Genomic DNA, 20724 nt, shown 5'->3' with positions numbered 1-20724 from the left:
CCACCTTTCCTCACCAAGCCCTCTTTCCTGCTCCCCACCGCATTTTTAGTAATATTTATTCACTGGACTGATGTGGGATTCCCCTCTGTATGCTATGAATACCACTGGTTAATAAAGAAACTGCTTTGGGCCTATAGCAGAGCTATAGGGGAACAGATACAGGCAAGGAAAACTAAACTGAATGCTGGGAGAAAGGAGATGGAGTGAGGGAAAAGCTATGGAGCCGTCGCGGGAGACAGACGAGCTGAAACTTTGCTGGTAGGCCACGACCTTGTGGCAATGCACAGATTAATGGAGATGGGTTAAATTAAGATGTAAGAGTTAGCCAATAAGAAATTAGAGCTAATGGATCAAGCAATGATTTAAGTAATACAGTTTCTGTGTGATTTTTTTTTTTTTTTGGCTAAGCCACTGGGAGCTAACTAGTGGCCTCCTCCAACACTGGACTGTGTGTGTAGAAGAGCCCTGGAAAGAAAAGTTTCCGAGTTGAGCAGAGGCAGCAGCGTCTGAGCCATAAGTGAACAGTGAACAGGCTTCTGGTGCTGGCCATTGTGCCCAGCAGCACACGCAAGGCATTCTGAAGTCTTCCATGGCCACCTTCAGCCCAGCACCCTGGCTCCCTGCATCTGGCTTTCCAAAGGTTTCCCTGAGGCTTATCCTCATATTTCCTGATCCTGCAAGGTCCAAACCTGGCTCTCAATTCTCATGGAACTCGCCTGGTGGAAACAGCTTTGATCTTGGGGCATCATAAGCTGGAGTTTCACACCTGTCCAGCATATCACAGCTAGAGGGTTTCCCCATCGGTAAGAGGCAGGAGCAGCTCCTTGGAGAGACCTGCCCAGCTTTACCTCGTCTGGATCTTGTCATCACCTCACTGCTCCCAGTTTCAGGGCTGTAGGGCCTCGGGTGTGTCTGTGTTTCTGGCAGCCTGGGGTTACTACATCAGGATGGCTTTAGGCAGAATGGGGACCTAGTGGGTGCTTTGTCTGAGGGTGGAGTGATCAAACTGTGCTGCTTCAGGCTTCTCTCTGGAAGCACAGCCTGAGTATTGTGGCAACCTTACAGGACACAGGACATGTCCACCAACCACATACATCCGGAGCTGCAATGCCTGCTTGGTCAGAGCATTTTTCTTTTACATCTGGGAATGATTATACTCTGCCTAAAACACAGTGGTAGGGCAGCTTTAAGAAACGCACTTGGGTGAAGGAGGGCGACAAGCAGGCAGCTGGCTTGTGTGTGGCCCTCCCTGGAGATGGCCCTCCCTGGAGATGTTCTTCCTTGGAGACCGTAGGTCTGAAGGGCTTTCCACAGCCAACTTCCTTTGTCTTCGTTTTGAATCAGAAAGGGACCAAGTTCTGTCTTGTCACAAATCTCCCACTGACTGAGACTAAAGCCATTTGAACTGCTTCTGGGAGGGACCTCAGGAACATTCTGATTTAGGCTTTGAACAATTTGCATAGATGAGGTTTGTGATAGTTGATATTGTCAACTTGGCAAGGTCTAGAGTCACCTAGACAGCACCTGTGGATGTGCCTTTGAGGGGGTATCTAGACTGGTCCACTGACTCTTACCCTCTCCGTGGGCAGCACCATTCCCTGGGTCGGGGCTTCCCACTGCATGAAAAGGAGAAAGTCAGCTGAGCACCAGCAGTCACTCCCTCTGCTTCCTGAGTGCGACTGCAGTGTGACCAGCTGCCCTGCGTTCCTGCTACCACCTCCCCACTATCATAATATGTCTCTAACTGGTGAGCCAAAGCCGAGTCCTTCCTTCCTTAAGTTGTTTTGTAGATGCTCTGTCACAGCAACAAGTCACTAAGCCTCACCATCTAGCCCAGGCTGGCCTCAAATCCCCAAGTCCTCTGCCTGAGCCTCCTGAAGGCTGAGTGTGCAGGCGTGAGCCACCACCCTTGCGGAGAGAAAAAGGTTTCTGGTTTTGAAATCTCTTCTCTCAGCTCCTTTACTATTATTAAAAGAAAATGATTTAACAGTGCTGGGCGGGGGCAATGGTGTCCGACCATGAGCCCCACCTGTGCAGGGCAAGGGCTGAAATCCTGAGCTCCACTCTCAGCCTTGACTCTGGCTTTTCAGAAGTCAGGACTGGAAGGCAGAGGGAGGAAGATTTCTGTAATTTCCAGGCCAGCCTGGTCTACATAGCTAGCTGTCTCATAAAACACAAAAACCAAAACCAAAAAAAACATGACACCCAACTCACCAGGCAGCCAGGCAGGCAGCCAGCCGACACTGTAGCATGTGTTTGAGCTGTCAAGTGTCTCTGGGTGGTAATACGATGACTGAGACTCTAAATCTCACAGAGGATAATCTACAAGTTCACATTTCACAGGAAAACATATACTGTGCTTAAAACTTCGATTATCGGTGGGCGAGATGGTTCAGTGGGTAAAGGAAAACACCGTATAAACCAAAAACCTGCCTACCTGGGTTCATTCATGGAGCCACGTAAAGGTGGAAAGAGAGAACAGCCTCCACATAGCCGTGCTCTGACCGTCACAGGCTTCCTGCCCATGCCATATACTTACATAAAAGTCACAAAATTTCATAAATTCTCAAGACTTAATTCTTAGCAATCTTAGGTCCAATTGTTTTATTTTATGTCAGTGGTGAGACTCCTCAGACAGCAGTGCTCTTACTCGGAACATGTCTAGAGTTATGGACCAATAGCTTTCACCAGTGGTTAGTGAGTGTGGCTGTGGGCATAACCCTGCTCACGGCTGCCACACAGCACGAATCTCCCACCAGGAGAGCCCACATTTTCTCCCCAGCCTGTCTGAGACACTGCTTAGAGATGACTATGTGTTTGGGTATTTCTTTTCTTTTATTAGGTAACTAACTTGGGAGCGTTATGGCATTGAGCGGAGAGGCTTTGTGAGGACTTTAGCTGTCCCCTCTGTGTACCTGTTTGGATGGAGGGCTGGAGGAGAATTCTTTCTCAGAGATGGACATTCTGTTCTTAAGCAGGCAGTGTTTGCTCTCTTCCTGCCTCTTCCTTCCTCCCATCCCGTCCCCTCCTATCCCCTCCCCTCCCCTTTTCACTCTCTTTTCCTTCTCTTCCCCTTTCCTTTATTGTCTCCCAGTTAAACATGTACGGTTTGCCATTTATAGGTACACGATGCCTATAGGTGTTTCAAGAGTATTGAAAAAGTTATGGCAGAGATTACAGGGGGCAGGGTTTGGGGAAAACCATCCCTAGTCCTTTACTTCATGATATCTGCTGTGGAAGGCAGAGTCCTGTAAACAGCGTGATCAGCCTGCTGCCGTGAAGCTGCTGGCTGTGGAGATGTCGATGAGAGAGGGCAGGAGGTTCATGCTGACGTAAGCACTGGGGCTCTTGAGTATCTCATGACAGCACACATGCAGGAACCTCTGCAGAGCTCTGCAGAGCTGTTTTGTCGGGATTTTCACTCATCACTGAGCTGGGCTGTCTGGTCATATAGTTAATGAGTTACCACAGGAATAGAGTAAGGACGTGGTTGACTTCTTGCTGCTGATTTGGAACTTGCTCATTTTTTTGAGAAGGTGTGGGGCTGAGTGTACATAGCATATGGTGTCACAGACAGCTCAAAAGAAGTAAAGAGACTTGACATGCAGTCAGGGTCTGAGGATAGGGAGTTATTGCATCTCTTGAGTCATGGTCCAGACTTACGGCACACCCGGGCCCGGTGGGCAGGTGGCCTGGAGACTCGGATAGTGTGCGCCCCAAAGGAAGTGTGGTGGTGAGGAATCTGAGGGGCTCTCCATTGCTCTGTTCTTCCAGGGTATGCCGAACCTGGAGTTCAGAGTATATTCTCTTTACTCTTACCTTTTGGCAACTAACCATACCTATTGTAAAAGGTCAAGGTGGCCACACCAGCATTGTGACTTCTGCCCATCTCTGTTGTTTTACAGCTATGGTAATGAGTACTGGACTGGTTTCCTTTTCTTCTGGGGATGCTCTGACAAGCTCGTGTGTTCAGGTTTCCTGGCTAACAGACAGCTCACCCTCTAGAATTATTGAAAACATTTCCTAGAAGTTTACAGGGGCAGCCAGCTGGACTTTCCGTGAGGTGTGGCTTCTGCTCCTGGGCCTGGTCATGGGTACCAGGTGGAGCTGGAGGCTTGGCCTGTTTCCAAGGATCCCTGTGCATCTTTTCTGGGTGTTAGCCCCATACCCACAGATGGACCCCGGGGATGTACTTGCTCATTAGAAAGAACCCGTGAGGCTACGTGGTGGCAGTGGAAGGAGAGCCAAAGACTGGGAGAAGAGGAACAAGTTCCAAAGCAATTAGGGCTTCAACATTTCCTCTTGGCTTACTTCTTTCCTCAAGTAATCTAACAGTATTATCTCATCTGTTTTCTCAGAGTGGAGCCCTAGGTTCCTGGATCTATTCACCAAGTAATGGTGGGAACTGAATTATATAGATCCCTAGGATCCAGCTGCCTTGACCCACATAATTTGAATGTTCAAATGTGATCCAGTGTTCCAGCAGGCTATTGAATGCACTAGAGTTTGAGAACCACTGACAATGGATGGTAGACACCCCATGTTAAAGAGTCTTGGGGTTCTGGGCTATATTCTACAAACCTTATTATGAGGGCATGTGAGGGGATCAGAGGAACTCCTCTGCAGCTGGCTATCCCTGGCTCACAGCCTAGAGTCCACAGGCTGTGTAAATGGTAGTCCATGACTGTTCAAATCCTTTGCCTACTTTTAAATGGGGTTACTTGCTCTTTTGCTGTTAGGTTTGTAACAGTCTCTTAAATGCTCTAATACAAGTCCTTTATCAGATGCATTTAAGTCTCTCATTGCTTTTCTACCTCCATTTCCTTTTCTCATGGGATCTTTATTATGCAGCCTAGGCAGAGATTACAGGGGACAGTGCTTGGTGACAACCTTTCCTAGTCCTGTTCTTCATCATGTCAGTTGGGAAAGGCATCAGTGTGAAACAGGTCCTATATCAGGGCCATCAGCATGCCACCATGAAGCTGCTTGCGGGGGATGTAAATGAGAAAGGAAAGATGGGGTGTGCTGACTTAAGCACCCACATAGTGGCTTACAGCCATCTGAAACTATAGTTCTAGGGGTTCTGATGTCCTCATCTGGACTCTGTGGGCACTGCAGACATGTGGTATGTATAAACATATGCAGGTAAACATACACATAAAATAGAAATAAATAAATCTTAAAAACAATTCCCTCAGATACCACATGTGCACACTCGTGCACACACACACAAAGTGAGTTACAACAGAGAAAAATAGTGTAATTAAAATTTGGTTCTTTGAAAAGATGAATAAAATTTATGTTTGTCTCTCTTAAATAACCCCAAATGCCTCCATTTGTTTGGACATAATAGATAAAATAGGTCAGAAAGAGAAATCCCAGCTCTACCCCAGTCCCACACACTGTTTAGTTGGTGTTTTTCATGCTGGTGAGTATGTCTACTTATTAGTTTGCTCGGGCAAGAAATTCAAGATTTTGCTTCTGTGTTGGACACTTCTGTAGTGGGAGCAGTGGGCTGTGTTCTCGCCCGGCTAGCTCAGTCGGTAGAGCATGAGACTCTTAATCTCAGGGTCGTGGGTTCGAGCCCCATGTTGGACACCATTTGTAGTGATAGAGCTGCGGGCTGTGTTCCTGCCGCCCAGCTCCTGGCCACCTAGCTTAGCCCCAGAAATAACAACACACAAATTGTATTCATTTAAACACTGCCTGGCCCATTAGTTTTAGCCTCTTACTGGGTAATTCTCACATCTTGATTAACCCATTTCTAATAATCTGTGTAGCACTACGAGGTGGTGGTTTACAGGAAAGATTCAACATGTCTGACCTGGTGGCTGGATCCATGGTGTCTGTCCCAGAGAGGAGAGGCATGGCGATTGCCTAACTTCCCTTCTTCCCAGCATTCTGTTCTGTTTACTCTACCCACCTATGTTCTGACCTATCAGGCCAAGCAGTTTCTTTATTAATTAACCAATGAAAGCAACAGATAGACAAATGACCTTCCCACATCATGCTTCCATATTGGAACAGTCACTCAGTCTCCCTCACCTCCCTACCTTAACCCTCATATTGTTGCCCTCCTTCCCCTTTTCTCCTGAAGTAGTGATAGAATTGTTTTTCAATTTAAATAAAATAATGTAGACCACAGGACATCATATTTATGTAAGCCAATGTATTCTAGCTTTCTGAACGAAAAAGTCTAACATACTTTGGTGTGGCAGGTCCTTCTGTCTATGTGTTGCTTTTATTGGCTAATGAGTAAAGAAGCTGGGTTGGCCTGTGTGATAGGGCAGAGTAGAGCTAGGTGGGGAAAACTAAATTGAATGCTGGGAGAGGGAAGGAGGAGTGGGAGAGAAGCCATGGAGCCACTGCCAGAGACAGATGCTGAACCTTGGTGGTAAGCCACAGCCATGTGGTGGTGCACAGATTAATAGAAATGGGCTAAATTAAGATGTAAGAGTTAGCCAATAAGAAGCTAGAGCTAATGAGTCAAGCAGTGATTTAAATAATATGGATTCTGTGTGATTTTTTGGGGGTGCTAAACAGCCGGGAACAAACAAGTGACCTCCTTACTACAATACTTCCAGCTATTTAAAGATAAAGTGTCATTTACTTTCCTGTCTATGTGTTACCATTCCCCTAAACTTGCTCCTTTGTCTTCTCAAGGAATCTGGTCGAGGTTCTTGCTATTGGTGGGTGGGTCGTGTGCTCATCTTAGTTTAACTGTAAGTCTAGGACTTGATTTGGAAGCTCTTTGAGTCAGCTTCAGGACAGGGCACGCGTCCTCGGCTTAGTGATCACCAGCTTACCTAGGCTTCTGAGGAAGGAAAAATCAAGCCATATTCAAAGAAAGTACATTCATAACATAATCTTTCCACCCCTCTTCTACAGTGTTCTCCTAGGTGCCAGACTACTTTGTAGATGTATTTACTGGGACTGGGCTTCATAACCCTGCATTCTGATTGGTTGTGGTTTTCCATAATAGTCTCTGCATGTTGCAAAGAGAAGTTTCCTTGATGTGGGGTCAGGACTACACTTATCTGTGGGTGTAAGGACAAATATTTAGAATGTACTTAGGGATTATGCTGGTTTAGTAAAGTGGTGGTTGTAGGTTCTCCTCCAAGAGCCGTGACTTCACTAGCCCTGGTGGCTGGCTGGGTTTCCTGAACCAGGCGTGATTTCCCCCTGCTCCGTGGGTCTTAAGTCCAATTATAGACTTGTTGGTTACCACTCAGGTGTGCATGCCACTACTGTGCCTCTTGTGCTATTACGCCCTACTGATCATTATTGTGGTTCATAAGCTTCAGAGGCAGGTAGGACTCTTGGTTGTTTCCGTGCTCTGGAAGCTTGCATTGTGCCCTCTGGGTACCATGAAAACGAGTGCTCAGGGAGGAGACATTCAGGTCAGTTCCAGCTCAGGGGTCTCCCAGCCCTGTGTCTGAAGTGCACAGTATTTCAACAATAGGGCCTTGACTTCCATCTCTAGGGGTGGGGGTGGCAACCAAGGGTGATAGCCACAGCCTGTGTGTTCTAGGAGTCTCTTGAAAACCACGATCAGTAACTAAAAAGAGGGCTTCTCATACCTGGTGTTGTATGCCCCACCTCTTAAGGGATCCACAACCCCCCCCCCAAAAATGCTACCAGCTGGAGACCAAGTGTTTAGTCATGACAGCCTGTTAAAGATTCGCATTCAAACCACAATATTGTCATCTTTTACTCTGAAGTTTGCAAGAGGAGTAAGGCGAAACAGTAGAGTGAGCTCTGGGGCCCAGGGACTTGGCATGCCTTCTTTCTCTCACTTCTCTGGGGGGGAGGGGCTTAGGAATCACTGCTCCCTAATTCCTTAGTGCTCCAGGTCCCTTGTACTCAGTACCTGCTGCTGTCCTTTGTCCCCAGCAGGAGTTTTAGCACAGGGAGGGCCAAAGTTAGATTTGTGTGCTCTGTGTACCATCTCAGGATGGCCTGTTTGAGCTTGTCATACCACAGTACATTTAGCGTGCTCCCCCGTCGCCACCCCCTATCCAGACTCTGGGAACTCTGATGGTCAGATTTGCCCTACCTGTCAGCTGCGGGTGGTCTGTGTTCACAGATCAGGGAGATAGGAGACTGACAACCACGAAGTTACCCTGAAGCCCAATGATCTACCGGGAAGTGCTGGCTTAGGTTGTTTCCCTGTTTCTGTAGGGCTGTCTCATGTGTCTGTCATCAGCTGTTGGATCATCTGGAGCTTGACAATCTAGATTGGCCTCGCTCAGTGGCGGGGTTCCAATAACCAGAAGGGAGGCCAGCTCCTAGGAGTGAGTGCCTGCAGTTGTCAGCTAGGCTACATCAGATGTCACTCATGAGAAGCAAGACACAGGCCAGCCTGGGTTCCAGGTTGCTGTCCAGATCACGCGGGGAAAGTGGGGATGTGAGCACGAGAGGGTCTCGCACTTGAGATTTTCTTTAAATGGTGAAGTCTATTGTTAACTTACATATTTTCTCATTTCTATGCAGCTACAGAATTGGTGTAAATGGTAGCCTTGTGCATATTTATAGGAGGGTTCTGTTCAGATCTATTTCAGGGTTACACAGGAATTTTATTGCCTAGACTAGACTCAAGATTTGCTGCCAGAAGCCAGATAATCATTAAACCACCCCAGCAACACACCACTTTGTCGGCTTGGGGAGAGGGAACGAATATATAAATCGAGACGTGACATCAGCCTTCCTTCAGATGGTTGAGGTTTTTCCGGAATGGTGAGCTTGCCCTTTCGGAGTGCACTGTCTTTGTTAGGAACAGTCCAAAGAACCCCAGAGTCACTTGGCGAGGCATCCGTAAAAAGGAACAGAGGGAGTTTTCTATGTCACCAGGCTGCTTGTTTAAATGGCGTGTTTTGACTGGGGCAGCAGGGGGGAGTGGCACATTCAGGAGATGTCATCGAAGGGCCTTTATTGTGGGTCTGGGATCGACTCCCTCTGAGCAGCTTGATCCCTGCCAGAACCCTGGCCACAGGTTGACAGCAGGCAACCTGATCTGAAGTCTCTCAGCCACGCCACTGTCACTGCCCCTAAATTCCCTAATCGCCACCCTTCAATAATAGCCCTGTAACGCTATCTTCCCACATGGCTCCCTGCTTTGTCTTATGTCCTGAAGTGCCCGACAGTGTCCTGGCCACCAAACTTTCAGCCAAGGAAGGAGTGCAGGGGACATGCTGCCAGGGGATCAGGGTTGACATGAAAATTGTCAGAGTCAGGAAATTCCAGGACCCTTAAGTCATCCGGGAGGACATTTGACATGAGAGGCCAAGGCAAGAGATCAGGTTGCTCCCCTTAAGCCGTAATGGAGGCTAGGGACTTGGTCTGGCAGGGAAATGTCTGAGTCTTTCCGTAAGGAAAGCTTGGATATTCTGCCGGCATATTTAGAACAACCAGTTTGAAATTTGCCTTTCTTTCCCTGTTGCCTCTACACCTTGGCTTTGGGTGTTTGCTTTACAATTTTGTAACTGTGACTTTGTAGTCGTTGCCGAGGTTGAAATGGCTAATCTTTGTGGGCAACTTGATTTAGAATCACCAGGGAGACACACCTCTGCGTTTGTTCTCTAGGATGTTTCCAGGAAGGTTTACCCGAGGAAGGGAGCCCCATCTTGAATGGGCATAGTCCCTTCCCTGGGGCTTGGGACCAAACGAAAAGGAGGAGGAAGTGTATTGAGCTGGTACATTCACCTCTCTGCTTCCTCGCTGAACGCAGTGATTGGCTGCTTCTTGTTCCTGTGTCCACACCTCCCCGGACCTAATGGAGTGTGTTCCCTCATAAACCACCAGACCAAACAAACCTTTCCTGGAGTATTTTTGTCACAGCAGTGAGCAAAGTAACTTATACAGGCTTCTACCAGTTTGTGAAAGCGAGACCCAAAGCTGACCTCCGATCTCTGAACTGTCTAGGAGAAATCTACGTCATTAGAGCCCCAGTGCATTTTATTCATGCTCCTTGGCTCACATGATGATAGTTTAAATATTAATCTTGCGTCTTGGGTGTAATGGGGAGGCTGCATCGCTTTGGCAGTATGTTGGCTCCCTTGGCATCTTAGCTGCTACACACACCACGCCCCCAAGGCAATCTGTCCCAGGATAGTCAGTATCCCAGTTTGCTTCTCATCCCCTGGTTGTTCTGCACATGCCCACATGTTCCTCTTAGAGGACTAAAGGCCTATGCTCACCTCTTCTTTTTCAGTTGAGAGATTCACTGGCACAAATGCATAGGGGCTTGTTTACCCTTTAGTTAGGGGATCAAGTTGGTGACATTTGGCTAGGAAACAATGATAGTCTTCTTCTGGGTGGGGACTTGGGCAATATTGTGGAGGGTTTTGGCATCTCTGCTGAAGCAGTTGCTGGAGAATAAGCTAAGGAAGAGCATCCACTGCCTGGCAGTTGGTCTATCTGTGTCTTACTCTCGTCCACAGTCTGTTTGTCGTCTCACTCATTCAATGACACCGTATCTCTGAGGGAAGGAAGCTGTTCTGTGTTCCTTGGTGCCCTGCCTGTGGCAGATATATAATTTTGTTAAGATGGTATTTTTGAAATGGTGGCAGTTAGTGGTGGCTGGAATGCGAGGAGGGGGGTGGCGGGGTCAGGCAGTTAGGCTGAGGGCTGAGGATCTGTTGCCATAGGCTGGGAAAACTGTGGGGTTTCCTGTTGTTATTTGGGGCTTGACACAGAGCACGTTGAGGCAGATCCCTGGAAGGCCTTGATGACCACGAAAGAAGGTTCAGTGTTCACTGAGACTCCTGGGAATAAAGCTGGACATTCCAAATGGAGCTGATGAGTCCCAGTGGCCTGGACTACAGTTGTGACCGTTAGTTCACTTCTCCTCCCTCTTCTCCTGCCTCTCCGCCCCACTGTACTGTGATTTCAGCCAGGAGCCGCCATGCTTGCCTGCATGTTTTCAGTTAGAGTCTTGACTCGCCAACTCGATGAACCGTAAGAGCCATCCCGACCACTCAAGGAGTCAAACATGACATGGTATACTTGGTTTTCTCACAATATTAGTCTGAATCTTTGTCAAAATAATTTTTAAGTGTAGGTAATCATTCTAAATATAACAAAATGCTGGTAATTGCCACTTCAAAATCTTAACAACGTGGACCACTGCCAGCCGTGACGGATGCATCTGTGTACTTGCACCAGCTCCGCTCCAGCATGCTTCCACTACACTTCCACTCAGCCCTCCTTCAGCTAGGCATCACAGTTCAGAGTCACGCTTGGTTTGTACAAAGCCCCTGAGGGCATCTTAAGGTGCCTCGATGGTACCTGGTCCCCACCTGAGGAGATGACTGGGACTAACCCCTTCCTTCTCTCCTAGCTCGACGACTGCACCTTGCAGCTGTCCCACAATGGTGCCTACCTGGATCTGGAGGCCACGCTGGCGGAACAGCGCGATGAGTTGGAAGGCTTCCAGGATGACACAGGGTAAGCACAACCATTATCCCTGCACGCTGGTCCCCCTTACTGTCCGCATTGGTACACTAAACTCTTTTTTTTTTTTTTTTTTTTTTGGTTTTTCGAGACAGGGTTTCTCTGTGGATTTGGAGCCTGTCCTGGAACTAGCTCTTGTAGACCAGGCTGGTCTCGAACTCACAGAGATTCGCCTGCCTCTGCCTCCCGAGTGCTGGGATTAAAGGCGTGCTCCACCACCGCCCGGCTGGTACACTAAACTCTTAAAATGCTTTAGAGAAATCACCTTGACCTCCACTTAACGTCCTGCAAGTCCTCATTGGTGACTGTAGATCTTTGTCTATCTTGAGGGACTTGGCTACTTGCGGGTCAGCTCGGCTTAAAAGAAGTTTCTGGGATGAGTTAATAGAGCACACAACATTCTCTTTCAAGGGATTTTTAACCAAAGTTAAACAAATCAATATTCTCTAGATGTTTGGTGGATCAACAGCTGTTTTAAATACTATTTCCAATAATTTAGTTGATGATCTAATTTTTTTGGCAGGCATCCTGGTAGTTTTATGGTATATAATTTTTTCTACCCATTACAGCGGGCAAAATAATTATTAATTAGGTTAATTAGCATAAGTTATTTCTTAGCCTACATGTGGATTGCACAGTACTTAGGATTGCTATACTGAAAGATAGGGTAATAGTCATGAGAAATAGGAGATATATATAGAAAGTGAAGCCTCTGTTGGACTACACATGCAGATAGCCATCCTTCCTGTGTCCACTGAGACACTGATAGAGCCATCTGACGGGGCTGCGTCTCTTCCTGTTCCTTATCCACCTTGAACCATGGCCCCACACCACACAGCTCTGTTTGTATCACCTTCCTCCTCTTGACCTTCACAGCGTTTCTGATGCTTCCCAGGCTTTTCTCAGCTGATGTGATCCGGTGTTCAGAGACCCCCCAAAGCTATCTGATGCTCTCTTAGCCAAGCTAAGAATGTAGCCAGGGGAATACTGGCTGAGAGTATTGATTTTTCAAGCAGAGTGTGAATAGTGGGGACACATTGGAACCTTTCTTGCGTGACTTTCAGATAGGTCCCAGGCTCCGGTGTGCCCTGATGACTTCCTGGGCTTCTGCCACGTTTGTAGCCTTCATAGTTAAAGATAAATATTCCTCTGCTTGTCCCTCTTTGCTTCTGGTTAAACTCCATGACTTCAGAACTCGCCTGTCTAAATAAATGCCTGGCACCTGACATTTCTCAGTACTCCGTAGCCATGTTTAAACACTGGAGGATGGTGAATGGCAGAGTCTCAGAATGAATTCCTATGCGACATACCTGAAGGTCAATGTACTCTGTAGGATCAAGCAAACTTCTCTGAAGATATCCTGTTGTCATCAGAGTCACAGATGGGCCACACAAATAGCATATGAGCAAACTCTCCAGGCGCCTCACATTACACTCCAGCAACACAACTACTCATTGGCTTCCCTGTAGCCCAGGCTGGACCTCCAACCTGCAGTATAACAGAGAATGACCTTGAACTTCCATGCTCCTGCCTTCACCTCTCAAGCACTGGAGACTGAACCTAGGGCTTTGTGCATATCAGACAAGCATTCCACCAACTGAGCCACATTGCCAGCCTTCACCTGTATTTCAGAAATGGATATTAAAGGATTATGGGACCAGTATATTTAGGGAAAATTCCATTGAAATAATTTTTGCCTATTTCTGACCGTGACATCCCATTGTAGACCTCAGAATACTGGCTAGAACGACAGTCTCATCGCATGCCTTCATGGCTCATTGATCAAACAGACCCCAGCAGTGTTATGAGTAGATCATTGTTGACTTGAAAAATGTCTCTAGTGGAGTAATGCTTAAAGTCCATGTCCTGCCTGACTTTTTTTTTTTTTAAACAAAAACTAGAATGATTTAGCAGTGCAAGAAAAAAAAAGTGCTAACGTATTAGGTGACAATATTAGAATAAAAGTGAGGGGAACCGCTGGGTGGTGGTGGCGCACGCCTTAAATCCCAGCACTCGGGAGGCAGAGGCAGGTGGATCCCTGTGAGTCTGAGGCCAGCCTGGTCTACAAGAGCTAGTTCCAGGACAGCTAGGACTGTTACACAGGGAAACCCTGTCTCGAAAAACAAAACAAAACAAAACGAAAAAAAAATAAAATAAAGGTCAGGGGAAAAGAACACATGGAGGCTCCTGTTCACAGGATCTTCTGAATCTAGTTGGAGGATCTAGTAGTTGTTGGGATTTGGTTGTCTCCATTTTTCATCAGAGACAACTGAAGGTCACACGTTCCAGGCAGTAGAGCCAGGAGGAGGTGGTGTGCCAGGTATACACACGGTGGGACTAAGTTCAGAGTCAGAACTTCTCTGCTACCCCAGGATCTTATGGCAAAGGCACGTCAGGTCCTACACAGCATGGCATCTGCAGCTGTGCTGACATGAAGTTGGTTCATGCAGTGATACTGGTACTGGTCTACACCACCTCCCTCAGTGGGAAGAGCTCAGCCACACTGCATCTTGGTACCAGAGTGATGCTTAAAGATCATGTCCTTAATGATTTTACAGTGCAAGAAAAAAAGTGCTAATGTATTAAGCTGCTTGGACTGAGGGCTGCCTAGGAGATTAGTAAGGCATACATCTTGCTGTGTCTGTGAGTGAATTTACAGAGAGAATTGACTAAAGGCGAAGACCCTCATGGGTGCAGGCTGGGAGTCAGATGAAATAAAAGGGGAAGGAAGAGAAATACTGCTAGCACAGACATTATGTCTCTCTGCTTGTCCTCCATGATCAGAGCTGCTTTGCTTGGCCATGTTCTCTCTACCACGATGGAATAGAAACCCTGCAATCATGGGCCAGTACACATCTTCTTCTCTTAATTACGTTTTCTCAGGTGTCACAGTGATGACTTCTGACCAACATAAAATGGGATCCCATTTCTGTTTCCTTACAGCAAGGGATGCTGGGAGAATGGGTGATAGTGAAACAAGAAAGGAGCTCAAGACACGGAAACTTCAGACTGAAGCAGATAGCCCCAAAGGTGATGGGGGTGGGAACACACTTGACAGATGTGTCCCAGATTCACCCCATAGGCTTGGGATGTCTTTGAAACAGTCTGTCCCTTGTCTTTTGTAATATGCCCAAGATGGAGTGTTAAAAAGAACAACACATCTGATCTCTTAGGGGGAGGCTTGTTTGTCCTGAGACTGGGCAGCAGAAGGCCCAGCAGAATACTGACCTGGAACGTCTGGGCCACACTGTTCCCCCAACAGGATAATTGCTATCACTGAGCCTTGAGGTGCTGGCCAATCCCTAGTTGCTGAGCAGCAGGCAGATTCTGGCAGAGATGCTCCCTTATGCAGGTAGCAGGTACCTGTGTCCTTTCGTCCTGTCACCTGCACTCAAGTCTCTCCCGGGTTCTCCGGGCATCTGGCAAAGTTTATGTGACTGGAGACTCCTATGTCCCATGATCAAGAGCTACAATTTAACGCTTCCTAGTTAAGACCTGACCTTTCAAGGTGTGACCATGGCCACAGAAGTACTATTTTTGCCTAAGTTATAGGAAGATGGTCTAAAAATTAAAGTGTATGAAATTGTGGCAGTTTTCTGTGGTGTGTTTGGAGCGAGCTCCTTTGCTAGAGGAATCATTTCTTTGTTCCTGTTCATTGCTTTTGGTCCTTTACACCAGACTAAAAATTAACTCACTTGTTGGGAATTACCACTTGACCCTAGCTAACCAGAGAAGAGGAGAAAGACCTTCAACAGCAGAAGGACAAAGCAATTATTATATGAACAAAAGCGAGCAGGCCTCCCAAGGCCAGGGAAATCAGCAAGCATGGCACAGTGCAGTGGAAACAGGCAGGGAGCCTCTAGATTGTTCCTGACTCTGCTATTGGGTGACCTTGGGCAAACATTCTTCTGATAAAGGTTCACAAAATGAAGATATTTATAAAATGTACTTACAGAGTAAAGATATTTGATACTACTTTCCTCCTTGATTACCAGGCACTCTGCTGGGTTTTATGTAATCCCAGAAAAACAGCATTGGGTAGTGGCTGTGTTGGTTGGTTCTTTTCAGTTAGACACAAATTACAGTCATCTGGGAAGAGGGACCCTCAGTTGAGGAACTGGCTCCATCAGATTGGTCTGTGAGGGCATTTTCTAAATTGTTAATTGATACAGGAGGGCCCAGCCCATGGTGGGTGGTGTCATTCCCTGGCAGGTGGGGCTGGGCTATGTGGAGAAGCAGCTGAGCAACCTGGAAGAAGCAACCCAGGAATCAGTGCTTCTCCGTGGGGTCCACTTCAGTTCCTGCGCTGACTTCCCTTGATGTTACCTGGAAGAGTAAGTTAAACTAAACCCTTTCCTTCCTGAGTTAACAGACTGAGCAGACTAAGACAAGTGGTTAGGGTGTTAATTCTTGTATCTCACCATGTGCCTCCCAGGCATGGGTCTCAGGTTATCTGGCTGGGCGGTGAGGGCCATCTCAGTCATTCTGTATAGTAACGACTGCTGAAGGATGCCCCTCTGTATGTGGTGAATATGTTTTATTACCATTGCTTAATAAAGACGCTGCTTTGGCCTGTGGCAGGGCAGAATAAAGCCTGGCAGGAAATCTGAACATATATATATGGAGAGAGAGAGAGAGAAAGAGAGAGAGAGAGAGAGAGAGAGAGAGAGAGAAAGAGGAGAGAGAATGTGGAGTTAGAGAGATGCTATGTAGCTGCCAAAGAAGACAGACACTGGAACCTTACTGGTAGGCTGCAGCCTCGTGTTGATACACAGATTATTAGAAATGGGTTAATTAAAGTTTTAAGAGCTAGCTAGGAATATGCCTAAGCTATTTGCTAAACAGTGTTGTAGTTAATACAGTTTCCGTGTGATTATTCGGGTCGGGGCAGCTGGGAACGTAAGCACAATCTCCTCTTACAGGTGACTTTATGGTTAATGTCATTGCCGTGTAATCATGGTATGTAACTTTACCTCTCTGAACCTCTTATGAACTTTATAAAGATTGATAGTATATGGCCTTGTATTGTTTCTAGGTGAAATATGATGTTGTATATAACACAGTGAGCTAGCCTGTTTCTCCCTATCCATGCCTAGAACTCACAGTTGTGGGCAACTATAGCCAGAATTTGGAGCCATGGCACACTGATATGGCCATGTAGGAACGCTCAGAACAGCTCCTAAACTGTGGGCTGTGATCCCATATGGACATATATGGCATGTGGAGGTCTTGAAAATTTTGGTAGCAGCAAACATTTCTAAATGTGATGAAATTGATTGAAAATCAAAATGGACCATGAGTTCAAGATGTTTCTGGCATTGCTCGCCTGTGCTGCACCTCAGTGCATCTTTAACAATGCTAGGATTATATGACGACTGCAGAATTGTGTGGACCATCGTCACCTGCCTGCCTGCACAGGGGAGAAAGTGGCCTCACAAATAAAAGGACGGCTGGGGTGAGTTTAGTAAGGGCTAAGTGGGGTGGCCCAGAGTCCTGCTCAGTTTAGTAAGGGCTAAGTGGGGTGGCCCAGAGTCCTGCTCAGTTTAGTAAGGGCTAAGTGGGGTGGCCCAGAGTCCTGCTCAGTTTAGTAAGGGCTAAGTGGGGTGGCCCAGAGTCCTGCTCAGTTTAGTAAGGGCTAAGTGGGGTGGCCCAGAGTCCTGCTCACCAGCTCTGGGAGCTTCTCACACATGTTCTCATCCCAGCCTCAGAGCTCTGCAGGACAGTCTGGAATCATGTTTTTGGAAGGAGCTGTTCCAGTGATTGGATGTTTGGTTAGGGACCCTCTGGCTAGGCTCTCAGTCTCTCAGAGATGATGTCACCACCTGCAGTGCCTTAACAGTACTCTTTGCATATCCCACCTCAGGCCTGGGCCCAGGCAGTGTGATTTTTATCTTTAACTGAGTTCAATGTGCAGCCCCAGTTGGGCGAACTGTAGTGTAGATCAGTGGTTTTCAACCTTCCTAACACTACAACCCTTTAATACAGTTTCTCATATTGTGGTGACCTTCAACTGAAAAATTATTTTCGTTGCTACTTTATAATTGTAGTTTTGCTACTGTTATGAATCATAATATAAATGTCTGTGTTTTCTGATGGTTTCAGGCTTCCCATGTGAGGGGTTGTGACCCACATGCTGAGAACCACTGGTGTAGACTGTGTGATAGGCTCAGCTATCCCAACAAATGACCTATGTGGAAGGAGCCTTCTCAGAAGCCTGATTATGAAGGCTTGGGGTTGGGGTGGATGGAAGGCAAGGCAGGCCCTGGGAGGAATATGGAGTAGATGCCAGTGAGATGAAACTCACCATGGAGATGAGAATGAGCGACCCAAACCTGGTAACAGAGGACCGGGGCCTGGACCAGTGGAAGAAGAGTGGGAAGCCATGACTCATCCATGGATAGACTCATGTTACATAGAGGTGAACAGAATTATGCAGCTGACCTGTGACAGTAGGGGGGCAGTGTACCAAGAGGGTGGCTATGCCGAGAAGGGGTGAAATTGTGGTGTATGGGTGACTTGACAGAGGGAGAAGTGCGTGCCCATGGTAGTCTGTGAGGTGAGACAAGAGGAGGCAAGGCTGAGATGGACGGGCCTGGAGACAGATGAGATGAGTGAAGCCACAGAGAGCCCTGAGAGGGACCAACAGTTTCTGTGACTCCTGTGAGGTAACCAACAGTCTCAGAGACCCCTGTGAGGTAACCAACAGTCTCCATGACCCCTGTGAGGTAACCAACAGTCTCAGAGACCCCTGTGAGGTAACCAACGTCTGTGAGAGATGATTGAAGACAAGTGACAAAACAAATTGGATTTATCTAAATTAAAAACAATTTCTCCATTAAAAATAAATTTAATAGATGGCATGGAATAAGAAAATTTGTAAATCATATATCTGTAAGTCATATATCAGAATATGTAAAGAGCTCTCTTGCAACTCAATAACAAAGTGTTAATTATAAAAGGGGAAAAAGTTCGAATAGGAATTTGTTCCAACAAGATACATAAATGGCCAATAAGATACATAAATGGGCCGGGCGGTGGTGGCGCATGCCTTTAATCCCAGCACTCGGGAGGCAGAGGCAGGCGGATTTCTGGGAGTTTGAGGCCAGCCTGGTCTACAAGAGCTAGTTCCAGGACAGGAACCAAAAGCTACGGAGAAACCCTGTCTCGAAAAAATCAAAAAAAAAAAAAAAAGATACATAAATGGCTAAGAAGATGCACAAATGGCCAAGAAGCATGTAAAAAGCTGCTCAACATTTTAAGTCACTAGGGAAATTCAAGCCCAAAGTACACTGAGGTCCTACTGTACACCTACTGCATGACTAAAATCATAGTAACAGATGGTGGCATGTACTGAGGGGGACGTGGTGAAACTGGACACCCAGTGCACTGCTGTGGGAATGTAAAGTGGTGCAGACTCTTTGAGCAACAGCCTGATGGTTTCTTAAAATGTTAAACATAAGTGACCACACAGCTCAGCAATTCTACTTCTAGATATATCCCCGAGAGATGAAGCATTTGTCCATGCAAAGGTCTGTACACAGATGCTTTCTGAGCTCTTATATATAATAGCCCCAAAGTAGAAGGATCCCGATGCACATTAGCTGAAGAATTTGCAAAGCAAGTGGTCTGTGCGTGTGGTGGGACAACGCCAGCATGAGAAGAAAGAGGTTGGATGTCTGTGGGTGTGCAATGTCCCCCACAGGCTCCTGTGTGTGAACACTGGCTCTCCAGTTGGTAGCTCTGTTTTTGGCAGCCATGGAGCCTTTGGAGGTTGCCTAGATGGGGAATGGATTCTTGTGGACTTATCCCCCAGTCTTCCTTCTCTGTTTCCTGGTATATAAAGCTGTGACCTGGCAGAGCTTCCCATTCCTGCTGCCACTGTCACCAGCTGCCCCCACCACCTTGCTTATGTCTCATCAAGTCATGGGCACAAGTACGTTTGTCCTGCTGCAAATTGCTAGGGGTGGTCCTTGTTCTAAGTCTTGCCAGGCATTTGGTCACAGCAATGAAGAAAGTAACACTACATGTCTCATTCTAGATAAGCATCAAGAACATGTGACTGAGTGAAAGAAATTAGATGCACAGGTGACATACTACACAGTTCCATCTATATGAAATGTCAGAAATGCAGGTCTATAGAGAGAGGGTCTTTGTTAGAGTTTCTGTTGCTGTGATGAAACACCATGGTCAAAAGCATTGGGGAGGAGAGGGTTTATTTGGTTTATACTTCCACATTTGTAGTCTATCATTGAAGGAAGCAGGACAGGAACTCAAGCAGGACAGGAACCTAGAGGCAGGAGCTGATGCAGAGGCCATGGAAGGGTGCTTATTACAGGCTTGCTCAGCCTGCTTTCCTATAGAACCCAGGGCCACGGATGGCCCACATAATGGGCTGGGCCCTTCCACATCAATCATTAATTAAGAAAGTGCTCTACAAAGCCGCGTGGTGGTGGTGAATGCCTTTAATCTCAGCACTCAGGTGGCAGAGGCAGGTGGATCTGTGTGAGTTCAAGGCCAGCCTGGTCTACAGCGTGAGTTCCAGGACAGACTTCACAAAAAATGTATAAAGAACTTAAGAAACTAGACATCAAATTACCAAATAATCTAATAAAAAGTGGGGTACAGATCTAAACAGAGAATTTTCAACAGAAGAATTGCAAATGGCCAAAAGACACTTAAGAAATTGCTCGACATCTTAGCCATCAGGGAAATGCAAATCAAAATGACTCTGAGATACTACTTACACCAGTCAGAATGGTTTATAAAACACCTAAGGTATCTTATGCTAGAGAGGATGCAGAGTAAGGAGACTACTTCTCCATTGCTGGTAGGAGTGCAAACTTGTACAACCACTTAAGAAATCACTATGGCTGTTCCTCAGAAAATTGGGAATCAATCTACCTTAGAAATACCACTCTTGAGCATATACCCAAAGGATGAACACTCATACCACAAGGACATTTACTCATAGCAGCACTATTTGTAATACCCAGAACCTGGAAACAACCTAGGTGTCCCTCAACCGAAGAATGGATAAAGAAAATGTGGTACATTTATACAATGGAGTACTACTCAGTGGTAAAAAAAACCAAAACAATGACACCTTGAAATTTGCATGCAAATAAATGGAACAAGAAAAAAAAATCCTAAGTGAGGTAACCCAGACCCAGATAAACAAACATGGTATGTATGTACTCACTCATAAGTGAATATTAGATGTAAAGCAAAGGATAACCAACCTATAGTTTACAATCTCAGAGAAGCTAGGTAACA

The 20724-nt window shown here is 46.6% G+C and overlaps 1 protein-coding gene across 1 annotated transcript in view; it reads left to right on the top strand.

Annotated features, from left to right (window-relative positions):
• Positions 1-20724, top strand: part of LOC121441894 (FH1/FH2 domain-containing protein 3-like) — a gene marked incomplete at its 3' end in the record, with an annotated part of 55509 nt that overhangs the window by 28679 nt on the left and 6106 nt on the right. Inside the window, exon 2 of the mRNA XM_041643262.1 lies at positions 11339-11445. Within this exon, the coding sequence (XP_041499196.1) occupies positions 11339-11445 (107 nt within the window). The remainder of the gene's footprint in view (positions 1-11338; positions 11446-20724) is intronic.

The sequence above is a fragment of the Microtus oregoni genome, unplaced genomic scaffold (assembly GCF_018167655.1).
Source record: "Microtus oregoni isolate MIOR12 unplaced genomic scaffold, Mior012 000082F_ref0000272, whole genome shotgun sequence".
NCBI lineage: Eukaryota > Metazoa > Chordata > Mammalia > Rodentia > Cricetidae > Microtus > Microtus oregoni.
This window is presented reverse-complemented; position numbering and strand designations above follow the sequence as displayed.